Raw genomic sequence first — 26,698 nt, forward strand, 5'->3', positions numbered from 1 at the left:
AAACGATTATGGAAACAATTAACTCTTAAACACAGTTACAAACCTTCCTTTTTAAACATTGCCGCCAAAAACCTCCAGCCATTCACAGCTTGCATCCAGCCATCCATTCCTTTTCTGTTCAACCGTAGATTTATCGGGATTGATTCGTAATTCGTGTTTCCTTTTCCATCAAGCAATCACGATCAATCATAATCGTTTCCGTAATTAAGAAACCGTTTCCATTTAAACCGACACCCGATCACCACTATAAATACCGGAGCACCAGCTCGCTGAAACCGCACACCCCCACACCTCTCTTTCTGTCGTTGCCGAGAACACCAGCTGAACCACCGGAGGACCGCCGCTGAACCACTCTGCTGCGGACCGCCGGAACTCGCCGAAGAAGACGAACCAAGTCCGGTAACTTCCTCCGGCTAACCCCTTAATTCACTGTTTTTGTTATTATTATTAATATTATTATTATTATTATTATTATATTATTATTATTATTATTATTAGTATTATCATTGTTATATATTTATTCTTGTTATTCTTATTATATATAATGATATATTATAAAAAAAATAGATTTTATAATAAAATCAGTAATATTGTTATTATTACTAGTAAAAATAATCAGATTATTATTATTATTATTATAATATTACTATTATTATCATTACTATTATAATTATTACCAATATTACCAATAATCAGATTTATTATTACATCAGAATTATTAACTTATTAATATAAAAATCAGAATCATTATTTTATTTATAAATCAAAATCTTTATTATTATCTCGGAATTTTATAAATCAAGATTTTTTTATTATTTTGTTATCGATCCGAATTAATAGTATTATTAATTTCAGAATTTGTTATTATTTCAAATATTAATCAGAACTATTATTGTTATTATTATTATGATAAAATTTTCATTATTTAATATTATTAATATTATTATTATTATCATATTCATCATTGTTATTATTCAGTTATTAATATCATTAATATCAGAATTATCATTAATTAATATATAAATCAGAATAATTATTATTATTATTATATATATATATATAGGATTTATTATATTAATCAAAGGATTATTATTATTAATATATCTATAAATTAGAATTGTTAAGAATATTATTATCTTTAACCAAAATTATTAAAATAATTATGATTATTATCATTGTTACTACAAGTAGTATTATTTAACAAAAATAATATTCAATATATTGTTATTAATTTCCATTGTCACATTAATCATTTTTACCAACCATTAATTAACGAATTCTCAAACACAATAGGGTAATCTCTTGCAACAATCGGATCAAATCCACTCTCGTATTCTTTACCAAGAAACGCAACGCAAACTAAGGTGAGTATACATGACCCATTTTCGTTCTACACTTTTGGGTGCAATATGTATTCTATATCAAACAGCACAATCACATCAAACATTTTATGCACACTCTATCCATACTCTATGTGATACATTTTAATCATGTTAGACATGTTATGCTAATGTAAACATTCATGACCATGTGTTCATTAACTTCGTACAAGCCTCCCCTAACAATGGTAGCGCTATAGGTTGAGAAACGCCCATCTCGTTATATTAATGGGTATTGTTAGGTTAATCTATGTTAAAACCACCCATACTCTTTTGGGTAGGCACGTTAATTGCGTTAAACTTTGGTTTGGACACATAGAGTAACATCGTTTCGAGTATATACTGTCAATATGATATTGTATTTCACATTTGGATATGAGCAACATTTTAAACACGTATTATGCTATGTATGAAAACTTGTATACTCGCCAACATGCTTTTTGTTGACTTTATTTTAATACATATTGCAGGTTGAATGTTCAAGAATCAAGAAACAAGCTAGGATGGCTTTAGAAACCCATTTTAGCATTTTAGTTAATGATTGAATTTATGTTTGTTTATTTGAGACAATGTACCTTACTTTAGAATTTAATAAAATGATTTAATTTATATTGTCACATTTAGTGTTATGTTGTTTTGAGCAATTTGTTCGTCTCATCCCGATGTTTCCACCATCGGTTGGGGTGTGACATTTGGAGCTCGTGGGGAGAGCAGAACTCTTTCATCATGAGATCCTTCATCTCATCCCACGTTAATCCATAAGTTGCGTCATTTCCTCTCTTGTTTCTCTCGGCCGTCCACCAGTCTAAAGCGCGGGACTGGAAGACGCCGGTGGCGTTAACGGTTCGGAGATTATCAGGACAGTTGCTCTGACGCAGAGTGACTTCAATCGAATCAAACCATTGAAACATGGCCGTAGGCCCATCTTTGCCGGTAAATTCCTTTGGACCACAAGCTTTGCCGGTAAATTCCTCAGACGATTTGCTAGCGTTTTCGTTCAATTCACTGACGATCTGGGGGATGACTTTCGCTATCTGCTTAGCGACCAGAGAGGCGATGCGTTTGTCATCGTGATTGCGGTGAGCTGATCGTGAGTGAAAAGATCCAAATGACGACATCGTCTGCAATAAACAGCGCCATGGATTCAAAACGCTGTTTCGATTAAGCCTATCATGGTCTAGCGAAATACCAAAAGCTACCTTACATAAAGCACAGGAACACGTCTACCATACATGCACATAGTCACGTAGACACATAATTACAGAACACATAAGCACGTAGGAGCACGTAAACACATAAAGCACGTAAACACGTAGGGCACGTAAGCATATGAGGCAGTCAGAATACAGAAACCTATCATTCAAGATTCACGCATTCGAGAATAGCGATTGCGATTAGCGAGTACACAGCGAGTAGCATAGCATAAGCGAGTAACATAACATGCGATCATCCATAAGATGCAATGATTTGTTAGCGTATTGAGATAGATGTGCAGTGCGAATCGTGTGTGTCAATCAAAGCGAGTAACGGGAAGCGTATAAATCACCAAAATCAAAACATATAACCAGGTAAAATCACATAAAACACATAAAATTTCACATAAAACGACAAATATCAGAGTCAGCAATTGCGGGCTCAGAATCGAAACATATAAAATCACCAATTGCGAGCTTGAAATCGAAGATAGATTGTCTTAGGCTGATAGACGTTGACTACCCAAAGTGGTTCGACTATTCTCAAATACTTCGAGTACACGTTTTGGCCTAATGGACAGTGCTCTATCACCGGTACACGGTGAATGGCACGCCTCCCTTCGGTTACTTACGCAGCTCGAGTCGTTGGAATCCATCAAGACTTTGGTGAGAGTTTTCTAAAACAAAGATAGAGAGTGGAATATGTTACCAAGGTTCGGGTTTCACCCCTAACTTAGCAACTACATTCCTGTTTGTGTGATGAGATCATGAGATTTAGAGAAGAATCGGCGTCGAAGTGCAGATTTCACTCCTGATTCAACGCAAATTCCCATGTTTATAGTAAAAATGCGGGTTGAACAAGTGATTTAATCGAGAGTTTGCGATTTTCACACCTAATCTCGATCTAATCACTCGTTCATTTTCGAAAACCACTACTGCTTTAAGAAAAGCAGTTGTGATAGTATAGCGTGAGTGTGAGTTTATCGAGAAATAGCAATAAGCTCGTACGGAACCCCTAACGGGCTCGCACAAGGCGGTCTGTTGGTACTTAGACTATAGACTAGGTCATTTCTAAGACATCGACCTGGACTAGGTCGAGTCTCGCCAAATTTTCCTATAGTTATGGCTCTGATACCAATCAGTCACACCCCAATCGATGACAAAAACATCGAGGCATGGCACTGAGCGAAACAGATTGTCCAGGAGAAATCTATAACAACTAAAATTACCGGATATTTATCATTATGTCCCATACCAAAATATATCAAATAAAAGCAGTTATTATAGACAATGTTTTCTCAAAGACAGATCAATTGTTCCGACAACTCAGATTCAAAATAGATAAATTGTTTTTGGTTTGTTTCTAGACTCCTCCCTACTTGATTCCACTAAAGCAGGTAAGCACAGCATCCTAAGCATTCAAACACCTGTTACATACGTTAAAATAAAGGTCAATACACATAGTGTAAATGTGAGCATACAAGTTTAATAATAGTAATAGAGTTTGAAATCGTTTATGCATAACCAGCATGTAACATGTACAAAGTGAAGACAAGTAGGTTATCGACAGAGAAATATGCACAGACGTGACTGCGAGTTGTAGAATGCGCAACATATATCCCCACTAGGACACATGAAGTAAAGCCCTTAACAACCCCTGTCCACGACAGGTGCTGAGTCCAAAGTATATACTATCGTTGGTAAGGTTTCAGGCAACAATCACTGTGTTAACATAACATACAAGCATTCATCGAATAACACGTAGCATGCAATAATCGGTCAGCGTATAAATAGTGTTTGCGTTGTGTGTCGATTGTGATTTAGAATAAGTAACGTATGTAACACCCAAAAGTGCGTAAAGCAAAAAGGGTTCGAGTATACTCACAGATTGTGTTTAACAAGTAAACACTCTCTTGGATTGAAGGGAGCGCTGAGAGAGATTAGCCTGAACAGTTAACGGTAGCATAAAAGATAAGCGGCGCGTAAAACGGTGCAAAGTACCAAGTGTCGGATGGTAATCCGATCGGATGTCAATCCGTTTGGATGGTCATCCGATTGGATGGTCATCCGATTGGATGGCCATTCGATTGGATTGACATCTTGTTTGGTAAGGATGCATTTGTGTATGATGGCTTTGAAGTTTTTGTTGTAGCATTTTGAAAAGGAGAAGTATCTCTACCCTTCAGGTCGATCGATCGAACGACGGTTCGATCGGGTGACGATCCGATTGGTGGGACACTTAGTGAGAACAAGTTCACAGCAGGGTTGTCACTCGATCGGATTGCAATCCGATCGAGTGGCAATCCGTTGCCCGAATTGCGCCATAGAGATCGAGTATCTCGTCCCACCACATCGAAATGCAACCCCCTCATTGTCAAACGGGTCTTACCTTGAAGTGAAGGTGAAAGTACTGTAGAACTCCAAAGTGCACTGATGTACCGATCGAAGTCGAGTGGTTAGGGCAACCCTTAGTGGTCCAGTAACGAGGTTGTTGAACTGGTCAAGTTGGTTCACCATGATCAAGAGATCCGTACATGCTTGCCTTGGGTATTCTTCGGGTCTTGTTTGAAGTATGTCATATCTGGCCCTAGCATCGAGCTCATTTGCGTTGAATCTAGTGAACTTCGCCGACATCTGAGAGAATACACCAAAAGTTAGCATGAAACAGTGAGGTTTTCAGAAAAAAACTGCAAACAGTTAGCTGGACACGGCCCCGTGCTCAGCGGGCACGACCCCGTGTCCAGGTGTCTGTTACTCAAAAATTGCATTTTTCGACCCGGTCCCGAAAATCTGAAATTTTTTGGCCAAGTAGGTGCAGTTTTCCCCGAAAATGAAACCCCAAGTGCCGTTTTTCCCAAAACAAACCGTTTACCCCTTCAATTTCATCTTTTTCGGTTCAAAAAACAAGGGTTTGAGGTTTTTGTGAGAAATCGGGCAAATCTATCAACAATACAAGTGTATTTACTTCCCATTACACTAATCTAAACTAATGCTAACAGATTATTGCAAAAATTTGAGGTTTGATCCGGATGAACTTAAGAACCCTAGATTTTTTCCCAAATTTTTGATGTGTTAACTAGATGCAAGTAACTAATCTAACTACTAATGATGATAGAATCATACCTTGATGTTCTTAGAATGATAGGAGACGTCGAAAATCTGCGGAAAATCGCCTGGACCAGAGCGTTTTTCGGGGAATCGGGGCGTGTGGAATGGTGTAACTGTTGTGAAAAGAGGGTTTTATCCCGACAGTTGCGCAGACACGGCCCCGTGTCCAGCGGACGCGGCCCCGTGCCGAGCAAAGTTTTGAAATTTTTTTTTGTGGTCGTGTGAGTGCCCAGTTTTCCCAAAAACTTGGTTAGAAGACTTACCGATTTCGATGTTTACCCACTTGTTCGTAACATACCAGGTATGATGTGGATTCCTTTTATTCATCGACCGTTTGGAGCGAGATCTCTTCCTCTTCATACTCAATGGATCCTCGATAGAGCTTTAGCCATTGGCCATTGACTTTGAATGGAATTCCATTCCGAGATTTAACTTCTATTGCACCGTGAGGAAAAATATGGGTGATGGAGAAAGGTCCTGACCACCTACTCGAAATTCATTAGGTTTAATGTTTTTGTCGTGTAAATTTTTCATTCTTTCCTTATAAATTTCCGAGTTAGAGTATGCATAATTCCGGAATTCGTCTAATTCCTTTATTTGACAAAATCGATTTTTACCGCAATTTCTAAATCTAAGTTCACATTTTTTTATTGCCCAGTAGGCTTTGTGAGCTATTTCTACTGGCAAATGACAGCTTTTTCCATAGACGAGCTTATATGGGGTTGTGCCTATAGTGGTTTTATAAGCAATTCGAAAAGCCCATAAAGCATCATCTAATTTATCAGCCCATTCCTTTTTATTTAACCCTACGGTTTTTCAAGTATTCGTTTTAAACCCCTATTAGTCACTTCGGCTTGTCCGTTTGTTTGAGGGTGATATGCTGTTGAGACCCAGTGACAGACCCCATATCTTGTTAAGATTTTTTCGAGTTGATGATTGCAAAAATGGGTACCTCTATCACTTAAATGCTTTAGGTGTTCCAAAACGAGAGAATAATTTTTTCAGAAATCTTACCACTACTCTTCCATCATTTGTTGGAAGTGCTTCGGCCTCTGCCCATTTTGACAAGTAATCGACTGCCACAAGTATATATTTGTTTCCTTTTGACGGTGGGAAAGGTCCCATGAAATCGAGTCCCCACACATCAAAAATTTCACAAACGAGAATGCCATTTTGTGGCATTTCGTTTTTCGAAGAAATATTACCTGATCTTTGGCAAGCATCACATGTCTTGACAAGATTTTGCGCATCTTTGTAAATGGTTGGCCAATAAAATCCTGAATCAAATACCTTTCGTGCGGTACTAGCGGCACCATGATGTCCTCCATATGGACCTTCATGACAATGGCGGAGAATTCTTCGTGCTTCGTTGCCATGTACGCACCTTCGGATGAGTTAGTCAGCAAACATTTTGAAAAGATAAGGGTATTCCCAAAAGTAATGCTTTACATCAGCAAAGAATTTCTTTCTTTAGTGATGTGGTCATCCTTTGGTGACTATTCCGCTAGCTAAGTAGTTAGCATAGTCGGCATACCATGGTTCTTGTTGATACTCTACCATTTCCAAGGACTTTGTTGGGAATTTTTTGTTGATTTGCTCGTCCCTGGTTGCCTCCAAAGCTCGGTCTTCTAGGCGTGAAAGATGATCTGCTGCTGTGTTTTCTGCTCCTTTTTTGTCTTTGATTTCAATATCAAATTCTTGGAGGAGTAGAATCCACCTGATCAAACGGGGTTTTGCGTCTTGTTTCTTGAAAAGGTATCGGATAGCTGCATGATCTGTATAGACTATAGTTTTAGAAAGAACAAGGTAAGAACGAAATTTATCAAAAGCAAATACCACAGCTAGTAATTCTTTTTCAGTGGTTGTGTAATTTTCTTGTGCATCAGTAAGTGTTTTACTAGCATAATAGATTGGGTGGAAATGCTTTTCTTTTCTTTGTCCCAAGACTGCTCCAACAGCAAAGTCACTTGCATCACACATGATTTCGAAAGGTAATTTCCAATCGGGCGCTATCATGATAGGTACATTGACTAGCATTTCCTTGAGGGTTAGAAATGCTTGATTGCAATCCTTGTCAAAGATGAAAGGCGCATCTTTTTCAAGTAATTTCGTTAGAGGTCTTGAAATTTTTGAAAAGTCTTTGATAAATCGTCTATAAAATCCGGTGTGCCCTAAGAAACTTCTTATTGCTCTAACGGAGGAGGGGGGAGGTAATCGAGAAATCGTGTCTATTTTTGCTCGATCAACTTCCATTCCTTCGCTCGAGATCTTGTGACCGAGTACTATTCCCTCTGTTACCATGAAATGGCATTTTTCCCAGTTAAGGGCGAGGTTAGTTTCCTCACATCAGGATAGCATTCGTTCGAGGTTATCCGGGCATTGGTCGTATGAATCTCCAAAGATAGAAAAGTCGTCCATGAAGACTTCCATTGTCGTTTCTATCATATCATGGAAAATGACCACCATGCAACGTTGGAATGTTGCAGGTGCATTACATAGACCAAATGGCATGCGCCGATAAGAAAAAGTTCCGTAGGGGCATGTGAAAGTTGTCTTTTCTTGGTCTTCAGGTGCTATTGGAATCTGGAAGTACCCTGAAAAACCATCCAAGAAACAGTAAAATTTATGACCGGATAGTCATTCTAACATTTGATCAATGAAGGGCAAAGGAAAGTGGTCTTTCCTTGTTGCTTCATTTAATCGTCTATAATCTATACAAACTCTCCATCTTGTGACGGTTCTTGTTGGTATTAATTCATTCTTTTCATTAGTTATTACCGTCATACCTCCTTTCTTTGGGACTACTTGGACGGGACTTACCCATGGACTATCTGAGATAGGATAAATAAGTCCGGCGTCAAGGAGTTTGATGACCTCATTTTTAACCACTTCTTGGACATTTGGATTTACTCTTCTTTGTGGTTGTATTACTGATTTGTAGTCATCATTCATCAGAATTTTGTGCATGCACATGGAAGGACTTATTCTTTTTATATCTACAAGCGATCGCATTTTTATGTTTTTTCAAAAGTCTAATTAATTTTTCTTTTTCTACACTGTTTAATTTAGACGAAATAATTACAGGTGATTTACCATCTTTGTCTAGAAAAGCATATTCCAAACCTTTTGGGAGTTCTTTGAGCTCAAGGGGTGGGTCTTTAGGAGACTCCTTATTTTGGGGCTCATTTAGATCAAGAACTTTAAAGGTTTGTTCTATGGCGACCTCTTCTTCAACAAAGTGGTCAATCTTTTCACTTATATCGGGTGGCTCATCTTCATCTTCAATTAGGGGGTCATTATTGCCAAAAGGATATTTCATTGAACGTTCAAGATCTATGCTCCTTTTGAATGCCCCTAATTGAAGAGGTAGATTATTAGACTTCCGGTTTTTCAAAGCTTCATGAGTTTTTACAAAAGGTCTTCCCAACACTAGAGGAGCATCATCGAGGATGACAAATTCGGTTGGAATAACCAATTGATTTGTTTGAACCAAGATGTCCTCAACTACACCGATTGATTTTATTACTTTCCGATTGGATAGAAAAATGGGTATTTGAAGTGGAGCAAAATCACTAATACTTAATTTTTCGAAAATGTAATTAGGCATTATGTTAACACAAAGATCTTTATCAATGATGACGTTACTAATAAATGAATTTTGAAAAAAACATGGAACCGGTGTAATGTTTATTTCAAAAGGGTCTTCTTTTATTAGCGAAGTTTGATCATTAGTTAACTTAATACTTACCATTTCTCCAATTTTAGTGTTAGTGTTTAGCTCTTTTAAAAACTTAGCATGAGTTGGTACTAAACAATGATTTTCGAAAGAGGGTGACAAGAGATTAATTTCTTCAAAATTAGACTCTTCTTGAATTTTAACGTTATCGACCTCACCTTTTTCGTTGTTTAGCTCATGTGTCGGTTTTTCACTTATTTGTTCTTCCATTTTTAATTCTTCAACTATCGTTTCTTTATTTAATTCTTCTCTCGCGCGGGACTCCTCTTCCCTTGCGTGAGATTCTTTTATGCAACGTTCGATAGTTTTAATGTGTTCTAATATCCTATCGGTCACTTCGGTGATAGAGAAAGGATCGGGATCCTCAAAGCTCGAATTCGTTGGTTCGATCCTTGGTTCCTCATAGTACCCATATGAAGTAGATGGTTCATACCATTGTTCTTCATTGTAAGTATATGATGGATAAGGGTCGTAATTTTGTTCTTCATAGTACTCATATGAGGTGGGTTGTTCACGCCATGGTTCCTCATAATAAGTGTATGAAGGTGGTGACTCATATCTTGATTCCTCAAAGTATGAGTATGAAGGTTCATACCTTGGTTCATCAAAATATGAGTATGAGGGAGAAGGTTCATACCTTTGGTCTTCATAGGATGTGTATGAAGTCGATGGCTCGTACCTGGGCTCCTCATAATAGTTGTATGAATTGGATGGCTGAAATAAGTTATAATATTGTACCGAGTGCGGGTTTCCACAATTAGTGCAATAGTCTCTCATATAATCATCCTCCTCATAGGTGTAGTTGTAGCCTCCTGAGTATTGATCCATAGGGATCACTCAACAGACCACAGCTGAGTCTTGGGACCAAAAAACAGAAAATAAAGACGGAAACAGAGGCTTGACACGGCCCCGTGTTCAGTGGACACGGCCCCGTGTTCAGTGGACACGGCCCCGTGTTCAGGGTCTGTATCTGGGCGTTTTAATAAAAGTCACTGGTCTCGTTGAGCACGGGGGCGTGTTCAGACTCTGTATCTGGGCGTTTAATAAAAAAATGCAGCACGGCCCCGTGTTCAGTGAACACGGCCCCGTGTTCAGGCTACTGTAAATGCAAACTAAACTAAAATGCAGAAAAATGTGCACGCGTTTTGAAAAAGTTTTGAAAAACTGATTAGGCCGTCGATTTTAAGCTTTCTTAAAATCCTTGTGTCCCCGGCAACGGCTCCAAAAACTTGATGTGCGTGAAGTGTGTTATATTTTAGGTATATATTTTAAGCCCTTTTTACACTTTTTAGCCAAGTTTTAAATTTATAAAACACGATATCAACTAACACTAAACACACATATGGGCAAGTGCACCCATCGTGGACGTAGTATAGTGTTGGTAAGATACCGAGGTCGTCAAAGGACACAAGAGCTTTTAGTACCGGTTTATCCTCAACGTCTAATTAAATCAAAATGTTAGAAAAGGTTTTTAAACTAAGAAAATAAAACTAACTAAAATGCTGAAAAATAAAATAAAAGTAAAAACAGATAGACAAGATGAATCACTTGGATCCGACTCGTGTGTAGTGTAACCTTTGATTATTTTCTCACTTTTGCACTTATTTAAGAGATTACCTTAGTTATTGTAGTAGGCCCCTCTTTTGAAGGTGACGTTACCCTCAACCCAGTAGTTTGAGTCAGCAAGGATACAATCCTAAAGGGTCGGATTATTGAAAGATAATTAATTAAGTTATTAATGCATAATGTGGTAGACCCCTCTTTTGAAGGCGACGTTACCCTCAGCTAGGTAGTCTGAGTCAGCAGGGATACAGTCCTAAGTAGCTGGGTTAAAGTTTTAATAGTAGTTTAACTTATGAGGGGATCAAAGAGTTTGGACCCCCGCCATCCAATACCTTTGGGTATTGAAGGAGGTCCTACAAAATTTGCCCCAGGTCTTTTGCAGGATCTATACACTGAACAATGGCAAGACTCTTACCAAACCGTTCCCTTAACCCCCGACCAGGTAGCCAACATACCTCCATATAGACCGTGGAGATATGAATGGTGAAAATCTTTTATTTTATATAGACAGTAAAATAATGCCAAGACACCACAAACAAACGATAAGGAAGAATCACCTTCAACATAAAAAACTAGTAATTAAAGTCATTAATACAAAACCAATTAAAAAGTGCAAAAGATTAAAAATAAAAAGTATTACACTAAACATTTGTCTTCACCAAGTGATGTAAGAGACTTAGGCAATCATGGCCTTTGATTGTCAAGAACTCTTACGATCAATCTTGGATCCCGAGATGACTCACACACTCTATGATGGACAATGGATGATGGTGGTGGATGATGGTGTTGTGACGGTGGTGGGTGGTGGGTGAAGTATGAGAGAGGTGGTGTGCCAAGGGATGAGTTGCAAGAGCTCCAAGCACTCCTATTTATAGGCTGAACAGAAGCCTGGGCACGGCCCCGTGCCCGCTGGGCACAGCCCCGTGTCTGTCTGACACTCTCTCTTCATTAATTGTAATTCGCAATTACAATAAATGCGCCTGCAGCAACTTGACCACGTCCCCGTGTCCGCTGGGCACGACCTCGTGGTGGGCAATAGAAGCTTCTATAGATTTGTCTTTTCTACTGATTCTTGGGCACGACCCCATGCTCGCTGGGCACGGGGCGTGTTCAGTCTTCTGGTTTCTTTGTTTTGCTTGGGGAGATGCTGTCGGGGGGTCGGGCATATCACTTTTGTTCCTTTTCTTGTATTTATGTTAGATTTTGCTGTCTTTTTGCTTCTTTTGTTATTTTGAGCTCATTTAATCCTGAAAATACAAAAGGAAGACAAAAGGATACTTTTTCCAACATTAGTACTAAAAAAGTGTTAGTTTTAAGCCACAATTGATGTAATTTATATGTTGCATTTTGTGCACATCAGCGCTATAGTTAAAACAGGGGCTTTAAACCACACCATGAAACTTAAAGGAAGGGGCTTGTGTGACGTGACGGTGAGGTGGCATGATAAAGCATAGGGGCTTTATACCACACCCTTCAGCCTTATTGCATATATCAAATAAAACCAACCATTATGATTTTCTTTTTTTTAAGGAATTTTTTTAATTACTGTCGTTTGTTAGACTGGAACTCAAAACAACCCTTTGAAATCCGGATGTTTAAAGGTTTTACATTTGCCAATGAATCACCGTCACCATATTGTTAACCTTTATGACTTTCTATGTTTATTTGCGAAGCATTTACTACTACTAATTAAACCATTTCGATTTTTCCTTTTTTTGTTAAATAAGAACCATTGGGGACATCTTTTCAATTTGAAAGATTTTGAACCATATAAACTGGGTTATTGTCAATGAGGTAGTGGTAGAGTGGTTGGGAAAAAAATGGTATTCCTTGTGATCTAGTTTTGACTCTCACTCTCCCTATTATTTTCCGCGGCATCCAGGTGAAGGTCTAATACGGGTGGCACCGGTTCGTCTTGGATGGAAGGCGAAGTTTTACCAATTATTCCACTATCGTGCCTTCGGATGGGTGGAGGTCGGGTTTCCACGCATTTGGGAGAGCCAAGGGGCTGGCAGCGGTCGAGTAGTCGACCTTGGCAACAACGGCCGTATCACGGTGCTTGACACGTCGTTCCTTGCCGTTAGGGCCGTACCTATAGGCTTTTTTAAATCTAGGCCACGGACTAGGGCCTTCAAAAAATAGGGCCTTCAAATATTTTTAAAATCTTTATATAGCATGTGTATTATGCATTAGACCCAAATAAATAACCAATTATTAAATAAAAGTGCCTAATTCCAACTCCGACCAATCTGCAATTTGTATTTAATTATAGCCGCCATCGTTATTTTCACTAACTGTAACCTCGCACTTGCCCATTTTGCTTAACTGTGTCGCCGATTGGGGAAAAATTCGACATGAAATTAATGGTGTCGCAAAGATAATATAGGTTGGTTAACGACTATTTTTTATAGTGATCTCTATATATTGCGATTCACTTAATCAATGTTCTCCTTAAATTCCTAATTGATAATTTGAATCTTTGAATTTTGATATTGTGCTTGTGACTGAGACTTAGAAGGAAAAAAGTAAAACCGATATTTTCTTTATACCCATTCAAAGGACCTCACCTTTGTACTTTGGTTAGTGTCTTCAAAAACGTTGGAACGGCCATACGGTTCAAAACAAACTGGGTCATTATTTTTATTGTTGGATGATAATTAAGTAACATCACTGTCTTTATATTTAATAGACTGATTAGCAATAGATTTGATTGTTTAGCAACTAATATTGTTCATTTTAAGGGCATTATTTTATGTAATGCTACAAGTTCCGGCCCTTTCGCTACGTAATTTGTTCAGGAAACATTGGCTAATTATATAAGGATTAGTTGTTCGAGACTACGGTTATAGTAGACCGATGGTTACAAGTGATCTTGCCCATGCTTTGTTAGAAAGGAGGATAACTTGGAGAGCAAATTATGGGTCAACAAGAATCCTCCCTATTCCTGGCATCCGTAAATCAGGCAACCGATAATTGTGAATCATCTTTATTGTATTTCCTTTTTTATAAGTTCTTGTAAAGCCTATAAATAAAGGCTTGGTTTTATGTTTTGTATGCAAGAAATAAAATCAATAAAGTTCAGTTCCTTTCGATTATCTTTTGTCTCTGATTATCATTTACAACATGGTATCAGAGTAGAGTTTCTAATCCGTTAAACAATCTGTTCATCATCTCCAAATCAATCTCAGCAAAACTCAAACCAAACCAGAAAAACTCAAATCAAACCAAAATCAATCAACCGACGAAGATTCCTTCTTCGATCCACGAAGCCTTTTGAGTCCCACGAACCTCTGTTTCATACTTTTGTTTCTAGCAGCCAACATTTGTCTTTGGAGGTGAACAAGAAAAGTCAACATCAATCATCATCATCACGTGTAGATCTTGGGAAGGACAAAAAAAAAGAATTATTTTTGGTGGCATAATAATAAAATCAACATTAGTCAAAGTGGACGAAGATTGAAGCACAAGGGACTTGTTCGAACCATTCCATCCTTCTTCATCAAAACCTTCGCCCACGGAAAATTTGCCCACGAAGACTCCTTGTTGCCGCTGCCGCCGCTGAAAACCCTAATAAATTCGTCACCGCCGCCGCGTTCGGCTGTGCCAGCACCCTATTCCAGCGAACCCTAAACCCGCTGCGTTCATCTGTGCGAAAGCATCTGTTACAAATCCGCTGGTGTTTGGGGTTTATGGTGATGATAACCGGACCTGTAAAGAGGAAATAGGAAGAGAAAGAGTGCAACTCAAATCCGTTGCCTGCTGCTGTTTGTCTTCCGATCTTGTAAAATGACGAAGAGGACAAAGAAGGCTGGCATCGTTGGAAAGTACGGTACCCGTTATGGTGCTAGTTTGAAAAAGAAAATCAAGAAAACGAAGAAAGCTTCTGCTCCGAAGAAAAAACCTGCTGCAAAAGCCAAGCCGGCTGCCAAGAAAGCTCCAGCTAAGAAGAAGCCTGCTGCGAAGGCCAAGCCGGCTGCGAAAGACAAACCTGCAACTTTTCATTGAAAAATAAGGGAAAAAAAAAACCAAAAACCCAAAACCAAAACCAAAACCAAAACCAAAACCAAAACCCAAAAACCGAAAACCAAAAAAAAAAAAAAAACCCAAATCAAAAACCAATGCCAAAACCCAAATGGCCAAGTTGTTTTTCAGCTTGAGGGGAAACCAAAACCCAAAACAGGCTGCCATGTCGAAAGGCGGTAGCTCAAATCAAACCAAAGTTACCATGTCGAAAGGCGGTAACTCAATAGCTCAAACTACCATAACCCAAAATCAAAACCAATCCAAGTTGAATCGTGGCAATCCCACAATTCAACTTGAGGGGGAGTGTTAGAAAGGAGGATAACTTGGAGAGCAAATTATGGGTCAACAAGAATCCTCCCTATTCCTGGCATCCGTAAATCAGGCAACCGATAATTGTGAATCATCTTTATTGTATTTCCTTTTTTATAAGTTCTTGTAAAGCCTATAAATAAAGGCTTGGTTTTATGTTTTGTATGCAAGAAATAAAATCAATAAAGTTCAGTTCCTTTCGATTATCTTTTGTCTCTGATTATCATTTACAACATGCTTGTTCTAGTTATTGCACGAGGGTTTTGAGAGAAAAAGATACTTGAAGATAGGGGTGGTTTCAAAGGTGATTTTCTAAGAGATTTTAAGGTCGAAGGTCGTAGTTAAGATGGAGGCATGCCTCCCGATGCATTAGCCAATGGACCCACCAGTTGGGACCCTCTTTAGCCTGTCCTAACTCCACCTCTGTCTCTCGCTATGATGTTTAGGTGATTAGTTGTTTTCCAAGTTCAGGACCCAACACTAAAAGTAGCAAGCACAATGCCCACAAGTCCAAATCTGGTACCTCATTTCACATATATATCTTTTATATTTCAATTTACTTTATCTGAGTTGCCGAGTAAAAAATTTAAAGATTTCAGTTTATTGATACTAGTAACTGAATTTTAAGAACATTAAGAGTTAGGATCAAATATAAATTCTTCTAAAAATAATAAGTCGTAAGAAGGGTATCAAGCATAGTTTGATTGAACTCATCCAAGCGGCATTTGAACCATCTGATCGAACTCTACGATGTCAGATTTTAAGTTTTTGTTTTTAGATATTTAACTTGTATATTTTAGACTTTTTGTTTACATCATCGTGTCTTTCTATTTATCATTGTGTCTTTTTTATATTTGTGTCATTGTTTTTTTTGTAACTCATTGTGTCTTTTTTTCTCAACATTGTGTTATATTTTTCGGAATTGTGTTATATTTTACAATCTATTGTGTCTTTTTACACTTCTTTGTTTTAGGAGATATTGTAGAATAACTTACCCGAATTTTAATAACCTAAACTATTGTGTGTTAGCTGATAATAATCCATAGTCGCAATATGACCGATTAATGACACCAATAACTTTCACTTTCTTTGTCAAGTGACAATCACACTTTACCGAACAGGCCGCCGCTAACCTTCACATTTACGTTGTTTGGAAAGAATTTACCAACATTTTTATTGAACTAAAAATGAGTCAGTTGCTTATTAGGCTAGACAAAGTTAGTTTTTGATAAGATTGATATTGCACTTAGCAATGGAAGTAAAATTTAGAAGTGTCATTGGTCACAGTGGTGGCGTTAATTATTATTCGCCAATATGAGATGTTCTAACACTTTTAAACCCAATCCAAATATTGATTTTCTACATAAATATAACAAATATATAACTAACAGTGGCGTCTCTGAGAACTCATGTACCTTTTTCGAGCTCGAAAAATGTGCCCTTATGCCTTAACGATAAACAATTCAATTATGAAAATGACAAAATCGTAGTATTCAATAAACAATGCAATTACGAAAAAATGAGAAAACTATAGTATTTGAATGAATTACATACTGTAATAACTAATAAGCTAATAGCTAACCAATAGTAGATCAACCCTTCACAATTTCTTTTATCTAAAACTTCGTTTTCAATTAGTAATTGGCTCAATTAACCTAGCGGGCTAAATTCTAAAGTCTAAACCATAAAAAAAAATTATTTGTAAACAAAGATATATAAATAAAGTCCAAAACACTTGTTAAGTTACATCAAAACAGAAGATAGACGGGCAACAAGCTGCGCCGCCAATCCTTTCTGAATTGCAAACCCCAACCTCCCGAACACAAACCCCTGCCCCCCTGGGGTCGAACAATTGCTGTGGAAAATATATGCCCCTCGAAATCACGAGTCTTGTACGAAAGTTCTCCCTACACACCATCTAAGCCTCCCCTGATAACTAACTACAGGCATGGTTGTAAAACAAGGTTTCCAAGGCCGAGTACTCCCCGAGTAGTCGCTACAAGGTAGGCTGCCGAGGCGACTTTCTTTTACTCCGCCTAATTGCTTGGAATCGGTCAAACGCGGTCAACCGAGGCCAAAATCGTATCTAGTAGGTCAACTTGGGCCGAGTTTGACTTTAAAAATAATAAAACATAATGTCTATGTCTATCATATTAAAGTATGAATATTATTTTCACGTATTTTGTTATAGATATTAGTAAATTTATGTTATTTTACGTGTATTTAATTTCCAAAAACTAATTTCTTTATAATTTAACATGTCCGAGTACTCCCCGAGTACTCTCCGCCTAGGCCGAGTACTCTCAACTCCTCGGTCGACCGACTAGGGAGCGCCTAGCGACTTTTGCAAACATGACTACAGGTAATTAACCATTAAATCCAATCCACATATTGATATCTACATAAATATATAACAAGTGTATAACTAACTACAGGTAATTAACCAGCTTAATTATCTTTTTGTTGTAACTAATCCAAAATTCTCGTACTCACCTACATAACTAACTACAGGTAATTAACCAGCTTAATTACAGGTAATTTATAACCAGCTTATACTATATACATTTTCAACCAGTTGCATCAAATTATTAAGGGCCCTTGAGTTGGTCATACCATTATACACACCAAAAGGTTACATGCATTGAGTTTATTTGGACCCATCTCACTCATCGTCCCATATAAATAATTACGTCCTTGCAACTACTTTTTTGCACACCTTGCCTATCTTTTTTGTTATCATATTCTCTTCTTTTCTCTCTGATAATGTCTGAAGAGAAAGTGAGTTTATCTGTGAATGTTAATGGTCAGTCTAAAGTGCCACCCGGGTTTCGGTTTCACCCAACTGAAGAAGAGCTTCTTCACTATTACTTGCGCAAGAAAGTCGCCTACGAAAAGATTGATCTTGATGTTATTCGCGATGTCGATCTTAACAAGCTTGAACCATGGGATATACAAGGTATGTATATTTTGTGTAGGTTTTATGTAAAGTAATCCTTTATGAAAGATTTGCACAAGATTAAATGATATGCATTTTGTGGTTTTGTAGAGAAGTGCAAAATAGGATCAACTCCACAAAATGATTGGTACTTCTTTAGTCATAAAGATAAGAAGTATCCTACCGGAACCAGAACAAATCGTGCAACGGCTGCAGGCTTCTGGAAAGCCACAGGACGCGATAAGGTCATCTATAGTAGTGTTACCAGAATCGGTATGAGGAAGACATTAGTGTTCTACAAAGGGAGAGCACCTCATGGTCAGAAATCTGAGTGGATAATGCATGAATATAGGCTTGATGAGATTACCAACCAAGATGCCTGTGTAAGTTTTTATAATTTTCATGTTATAACCAAGAGGGCATAGCTCTAATGGTACCAACTGTGTCCACAAAAGGAAAAGGTTGTGAGTTCATTCATAGTTAAAAAGTTTGCTTGAACTTAAAATTTTTGTTTAGTATAAACATTCTTTATTAATGTTTTGGTAAAATATAATTCAAAAAAGACCTTCTACATCACTGGTACTCCTCAGGCTCCCCCTGTTCCGCTACGTCGGCTTGCTTGGAAGACATTCCACGGCCGGCTACTCCCCCTCCCCCCCCCCCCCCCCCCTCTTCGCCATGACGCTATTTTGTGTCCTCCAAGCCCGTTGTAAATAGTTTTGAAACATGGTAACATGATGTCTAGATTAGTTAAGAACCTTTTTTCTTGGTCTTAACTCTTTATGATTAAAAAGTCAGTAAGTACAATTCATCCTTGTTTATGAAGTATTACAAAAAGAACTTGATTTTTAAAATGATTTTTATTCAGGGTTCTACTCTGTGTGATGCAACTCAAGAAGAGGGGTGGGTGGTATGCCGTGTATTCAAGAAGAAAAACTACCATAAAGTGCTTGAGAGCCCGCAGAGACCGATAACTGCCTCCATGGACTCAAGGACACAACTACAAACGTTAAACAAAGATAGTGCTCTTGATCAACTACTCATGTACATGAGTAGCAACAGGTCTTGCAAACAAGAAACGGAGTCTTTAACCACAAACCACAACCCCATGCCGCAATTCATGAACCCGTTTAGCGACAGATTCTACCACCTTCCAAGGCTAGAAAGTCCCACCATAACCTTGTCCCCGCACCATAGCACAGCCTCAACCAACTTTGATCAAGGATTAACTTTCAAGCCCTATGTAAATGACTTCCTAACCGAACCCAATCAATCAACAAACGCAGACCATGACTCACGCGAGCGTCTTGATAACTGGTCAGACCTTGAAGGGCTTGTGACCACTCAACTGAACAGACAAGTGGACTCTACAAAGCAGTTATACTCTTGCTTTGGTGAACCAAATGATGACTTCTGTTTCCCACTTGATCATGAAGAGCAAGAGCCATCTAACCTCTGTGATTCAACAACAACCATTAGATCAAACCAAATGTACACGAGTGAGATAGATTTGTGGACCTTTGCTCGATCATCTTCGTCTTCCTCATCCCCGGATGCATTATGTCACTTATCAGTATAAGATTATCAAAAAATAATCACATACAATAAACTAGAAGAAATACACGAGAATAGGGGTTTAGGGTGGTTGCATGAATTGACCCAAGAAAAGGTGATTGAGGCTAGGTAGCATATGGTTGAAAAAGAAAAGGAGAAAAGACATTCTACACACAAATTATATGAAAAAGGAATGAATAAGAATTAGTGAATAAAGGTGTATGTTTGTATATGTGTATTGGTGATGGATTTGTGGGGTGCAACATCTCGTCCATGCATGTCAAGTAATAACTAGGTCATCCATCACACTACATAAGAATATCAATATCGTGCCTATGTACATGTATATATACGTAGATATCAATAAAATAGCTATTCCATGATCATGTAATTTGTCAATATTTTAGCAAAAATTCTCTCTTTAATGTGTGTAATAGTGTTTCTTAATGATTGATGGTTGATTTAGTGACATGGGGTTGGTCCAATAGAAAAAGGTTTCACCAACAACGCTAGTACAAAAAGTTGTATGAAAAGTCCACCATTTTTTCAATTGAAATTACATTTACCACTAATAACAAGATTAATCTATCTACTCCAACGTCCATCCGCAATACTTCATATGAACATTAAATTAACAAAAAAAAGTTAGGAAAAGAAAACAGAAAAAATTACCATGTATAATATTTTTATTGGATTTTAATAATCTTAAGTTTCAAATGTTAGCCGATAATAATCTCAACTTTAAAAACTAACTCTAACGATCCCAACTTGTAAAAGATTAGCTACCATTGATCATTTTATAACATATAAGAATTTGTGATACTCAATAGATTTAAGTGCACCTGTAGACTTCTTAATTAATTTAAACGCACCTATGTTAGAAAAGGATGAATGGGGGGTAAATTTTTATAAGTTGGAATCATTTTAGAGAATTTTTAAAGTTGGATTATTATCAGTCAAAAGGTGCAACTTAATATTATTAAAATTCAATAACATTTTTTTCTTATTTCTTCACTTTATAAATTTTTTTATAGTTTCCTTCCTTCCATTTTTTACCATAAGTGACTTCTAGATTCCACATTACTATTGTCAACCAATTTTTTATCCAATCTTTGTGGTACATGTGTAAATGAAAACTGATATATTCTATTTTAATATAATTATATTTCTGTTAGATAACTAATTACCGCACCACACCCAACTCCATTATGTACGTACCAAGTAATCATAACTCTCTTCACGGGAACTCATTTTATGAAATATTCATGATTTGATAACGCAAAATATACTATTTCAGTTCTCCAATGTATTTCGAGTCTAAAGCAAAAATATTGAAATTTAAGATTTTCTCTTAAAGGCAAACATAACCTCAGTTCAACACCATCGATAAACCAAAAAAAATGAAGAAGTTACATTATTTACGGTAATTTATATATATAGGAATGATAAACGGGAAGTCATATTGTAAAAACCGTTAAAACTCACCTAGAACCCGATCAAAACCATTTTTACTACCTTAATTTATTATTAAATTTTTTTTATTAAATTACAACCTAAAAATGAATTTATATGTACAAATTTACTTGTACTTGTATATTAAAAAATCAAACTTGTACAAATTTACCATTTAATTTATCCATGTATAAATTTTTACCATTTACACATATGTACAATTTTTTTAACAATATAATTTTTTTAAAGAAGTGATAAAATTATCAAAGAGATTTTTTAAGGAATATATTTTTTTAAAGAAGAGATAATATTATCAAAGAGATAAATCATTACATAATTTACATTGAACATATTTTTTATAACATATAATATTTTTGTTTGGTTTCTCGCAAAGAGAGAAACCTAAATTGTTAATTTTTTATTAATGTTTCAGATGTTTTTTTTTCTATTTTTTAGTGTCTACATACAAATTTATATCTTATATGTGATACTTCGGATTTTCCAACACACTTTGTTTAAATTATAACTAGGTTAGAACCCCGTGTATTACACGGGTTGAATAAATATATATTTATATACTAAGTAATAAAATAGTTACATCTTTTAAAAACACGTGTATTACACGATTTGAATAAACACATGTCTATAATATAACCCGTTAACACATTTAGTCATCAATATGTGTTTTCTAACAAAATAAACTTTGGGATACTATTTACTTATTGTAACATATCACTTTATTTTTATTAGGTTAGAGAGTTGTGTATTATATGGTTTATAACATTTTACTTTGTTTTTTTTATTTATTATTAGGTTTGAAAGTTACGTATTACCTGATGTTGGATAATCAGCAGAAGAAAAAAAGAAAAGAAATAGTTTAGTAAAAAAATATTAAATATACAAGAGAAAACCTGGATATTATGATTTAATATTATTATTTAATTGGAGTGTAAAACGGGATAATGGGATCCTTAATTAGAAATAAGATTCTAAATATACCACATGTATAAAAAAATATATATTCTACATGTATTGAATAAATCCTTTTAAAGAGACAATTAATTAAAATAAATATTTTTATTTTAATATGTGATTATCAGTTATCTTTGTCCTTATCATCAAAATATAAAAACAATTAAAACTACCAATTAAATAGAATCTTTATCTTTATAAATATTTAAAACGCTAATATATATTTTTTAGATTATAATAGTTAATATATGATTATAATAATTAATATATTATTAACAGTATATTTTTATTTTATATGTGATTATCAGTTATCCTTGTCCTTATCATCAAAATATAAAAACAATTAAAACTACCAATTAAATAAAATCTTTATCCTAAATTATGATTTGGCCCCTGTGGTTATATCAGTTTTACCCTTTTAACCCAAAAAGAATTGTTTAACATCTGAGCCCCCAACGTCTTTTTTTCTAACCTTTTTAGCCCCTAGCACTAACCTCATCCATTAAATATTACGGGCCAAAAGGGTTAGAAAAAAAGACATTAGGGACCAAAAGGGTTTAGAAAAAAATACGTTGGGGGCTCAGATGTTAAAAAATTCTTTTTTGGGCTAAAAGGGTAAAAGTGATATAAACACAGGGGCCAAAATCGTAATTTACTCTTATAAATATTTAAAACACTAATATATTTTTTAGATTTTAATAATTAATATATGATTATAATAATTAATATATTATTATTAGTTATCTTTATCTTTATCATTAAAATCTCTTCTACATATTTTAAATTTTAAATTTAATATTATCAATAACTGACTTTCCGTAATAAATATTTAGAAAAATAATTAAGACCGACTCATAGAACGCCATCCCATTAGTTTATCTTATCGGTCAAATGTAAACTCAAAAAAGTATGTAATTATCTTATACAATAATGAGTTATAACTTATTTTTTTATTAAACCTAAATTACAACAATAAATTAAGATATAATTTAACTATTATATATAAATCAATTTAATTTAATTCAAAAGTATATATATTATTTTAAATTATCGGCAACTATACCTAACAATTTATTAGTATATACTTGTTAAATTATCATTAGCTACATTTAATATTATTATTATTATTATTATTATTATTATTATTATTATTATTATTATTAAACCTAAATTACAACAATAAATTAAGATATAATTTAACTATTATATATAAATCAATTTAATTTAATTCAAAAGTATATATATATTTTTTTTAATTATCGGCAACTATACCTAACAAGTTATTAATATATACTTTAAGTATGAAAATGTAGGAAATTACAAATGTAAACATATTCAATGAATGACATGTGTCTAAAATCAGGTTTCTTTTATTATATAGTATAGATATAGGTTATATGTTAATATAATAAACAAGATTTACTATTGGGTTATGTAATGAAAATGTGCATTATATGATGAATATATGAATTGTTACTGTTATTATATTTTTATTATTACAAGACAAGCCGCACATTCCCTAGTTGTTTCCGTACACTTTCCTTGGCCGCACACCTTCCTGGATCAGCACAACTCTTGTTCCACTTTGGGGCCACCGCACAGTGAATTGGGTCAGGCCCATTACCCATTTAAAGAAACCCTAGAAGACCGCACACTTTAGTGTGTGCGACATCCTAGAACAGGTCAGCTGAATGATTTGAAGTTTTGCATCAATCATTTGACAGCCTTTCCTAGGAACATTCGTAGCTCTCTCTCTCTCTCTCCTCTTATCAGTTCTCTCTTTAAAACAAAACCCTAATATTTCCACCTCTCTTCTTGGAAACCCAACGGCGGCAGCAACTTTTAGGGAATCATCATCATCATTCTCTTCTATTGGAACATCGTCCTCATCGTTATCATTTCATATCTCTATATCTTGAAATCCCAGGTTAGTGTGCTCTTTAAATGATCATACTTGATGAATAATGAACCAAAACTGTTAGTTTAAACCATTGAATGATGACTTGTTGATGTTGTATGATAATAAAATGTGACAAAGATGCATAATTTGTTAATGATTCGGGTAATGCTTTTGTATGATGCACACGTAGGAGGTAGTTGTTGCTCTAAATGATTAGGGCTTTGTTTGTGTTAAAGTTTAGACCTTGATGAATAAAATGGGTGATAACTGTGATGTTAATGAAATAGTGAATTAGAGGAATAGGAGATTCATTCATGATACATATTCTTGTTTGATTTTATTGAAGTTATGCTCAAATCTGTGGTAAAAGGGGTTAACCGACTTTTGAATATGATAATAATGTTAGATGCTAATCATGAGTCATTTAGAAAAGGGTCCGCTGAAAAACATGAAAATTTTGAATAGAATAGTGTTTGATTGATGCATGATGTGTCTTGAATCCAAGCTGATTTGATTATCTGTTGATTTAAATGAGATACGGTGCATTCGATGAATGTACAACTGAGCTTGCACAACGTACAACATGGCAGCATGCACCGCACACTCGTGTGTGCGAAGTGCACCGGACACTGGTAAAGCGTGCTGACCCGGAAGCACAGCGTACAAACATGTGCTGGATGTCGCACACTGTAGGATCGTTTTCAGACCCGAACGAGTCGATCAGAAGAGTTTTGCTCAGTTTGAACGGCGGAAACAGACAAGCTGAGGTCAATTTAGCAAGAATATCACTTTAAATTGTCGATTTTATTGATAAAAATGACTTTTACAGCAAGTCGACACTTCGGCAGCACTTCGTTGCAAAACCGGAAGAACTCGTAATGATTTCGCTTGAACATCCCCTTATATAGGCAAGGGGTTCCGCTTGAACATGTCTCAAGCGGAATCACTTTCATTGACTCAAGCGAAATCAGACTAATATACTCGAGCGGAATCAGAATGTTGAGATTTCGCTTGAAATTGACATAATGTCATTTCAAGCGGAATCACTGCTAATATCCACTTTCTCGTTTTTCGTGCCCTGATCTAACTAGTTCTATACAAGACTCGATACAAGACGAAGTTGACAGACGGATGCACCAACAAACTCCCCCTCGGATGTTGACGGAGTCTTCAGTGTCGAGTCTTCACATCTTTAGTCTTTATTAGCCTTTGGGGTCTCAACAAACTCCTCCTCTCGGATGTTGAATACTTAAACATATCAGCAGCAACAATCTCAGGATCAGAATCTGACTCTATCTTCTCTTGATTCCTTAAGTTCATTATCAGCTTGCGTGGATCACAGGTTTCCAGAATCATAACCTTGCTCTTACAGACTCCCCCTTCAATCAGCTGGGATCGTAGCCTGGCTTATGCTCTTGCTCAGAATTTAACCTGTCAAACCTGCATGATCTCTACCACAAACATAAGTTTTATGATAGAAAGATTTATACTCTAAGACACCACTTGCAGATTAATATCTGATGAACCATTTGAATGAATTTTATTTTCAAAACTTCTGATGACCACTTGTAAGATAGATTTTAAACAAACTGTCATCATGTTTACCACTTGGAATTTTGAAAATCAGCTCTCCAACACCAGTTGTCGAAAATCTTTTTGAATTTTTCAAAATTTATGCTAAAACACACTAAAATCTTTTTGGATTTTTGAATAATATGAAATGTAGTAAATAAATATTTACATACAATATTTTTGTGAGCTTGTGTAAGAGGATCATATCAGTTTCTGAGACAAATCACCAACACCGTTAAGCTTCATTTCATTTTAAGTTTTAAACAATTCACCTAGATTGTCAGTATATTGATCCACTTAAATTTTCACACAAAGTTCAACTGTTCCGAGATATGAATTAGTGTCTTAAGAACTTAAAACTTATTCGCGTGTCCCACTACTTGAATATACTCCCGTATCCAGATCCCAATATTCAGTCTTACAGGTGAGTATACCACATATGATATCTGTAAAGGAGTTAGATGCGAAACCGTGAGAGCTCAGGTCAGAACTTCCGTTCAGCAGAGAGATGACGGCTCGACTTTAGGTGTGTCCCCTTTAGAGGATCTTTTCTTCAACAGCAATGATTAGCATTTTTCAATGTTTCATCATTTTTATGCTGAGGGTTGTGCTATGTTTTAAGCATTTCCAGAAAGTATTATACGGGGACTAGGTCAGAATTTCCATTCAGCAGAAGTCCCGGAATAATACCCCAGATATCACTGAGTATGAAGACTTAGTATCTCAGAAAGAGGGACCTTTCAAACAAGATTTCGGGGGTTACCCATATATATAAGAAATGTTACCCACGAGATAAGCAAGTTTGAAATTTTAGGTTTATATCTCGTCACAGACTACTAAATATGCAAAAACCTACTGGCACATCCGTAGTAAAATTGTTTATCACATTTTTAACATTACAATTCTTTAGCATGTTGTGACGGTCCACTGATGTACTATCATTTTCTCTTTTCACACCAAAACTCATTTTGAATTTTATCATGTTTTTGGATTTTTCAATTT

General features: G+C 36.0%; 1 protein-coding gene across 1 annotated transcript; it reads left to right on the top strand.

The window, feature by feature from the left end:
• The first annotated feature begins 18,030 nt into the window (after positions 1-18,030).
• On the top strand, positions 18,031-20,177 carry LOC110921794 (NAC domain-containing protein 43). Its single transcript, XM_022166140.2, has 3 exons — positions 18,031-18,267; positions 18,358-18,629; positions 19,115-20,177. The coding sequence occupies exons 1-3, from the start codon at positions 18,075-18,077 to the stop codon at positions 19,823-19,825; spliced, it is 1,176 nt and encodes a 391-aa protein (XP_022021832.1). The 5' UTR covers positions 18,031-18,074; the 3' UTR covers positions 19,826-20,177.
• Positions 20,178-26,698: the final 6,521 nt, after the last annotated feature.

The sequence above is a fragment of the Helianthus annuus genome, chromosome 2, assembly GCF_002127325.2.
Source record: "Helianthus annuus cultivar XRQ/B chromosome 2, HanXRQr2.0-SUNRISE, whole genome shotgun sequence".
Classification (NCBI taxonomy): Eukaryota; Viridiplantae; Streptophyta; class Magnoliopsida; order Asterales; family Asteraceae; genus Helianthus; species Helianthus annuus.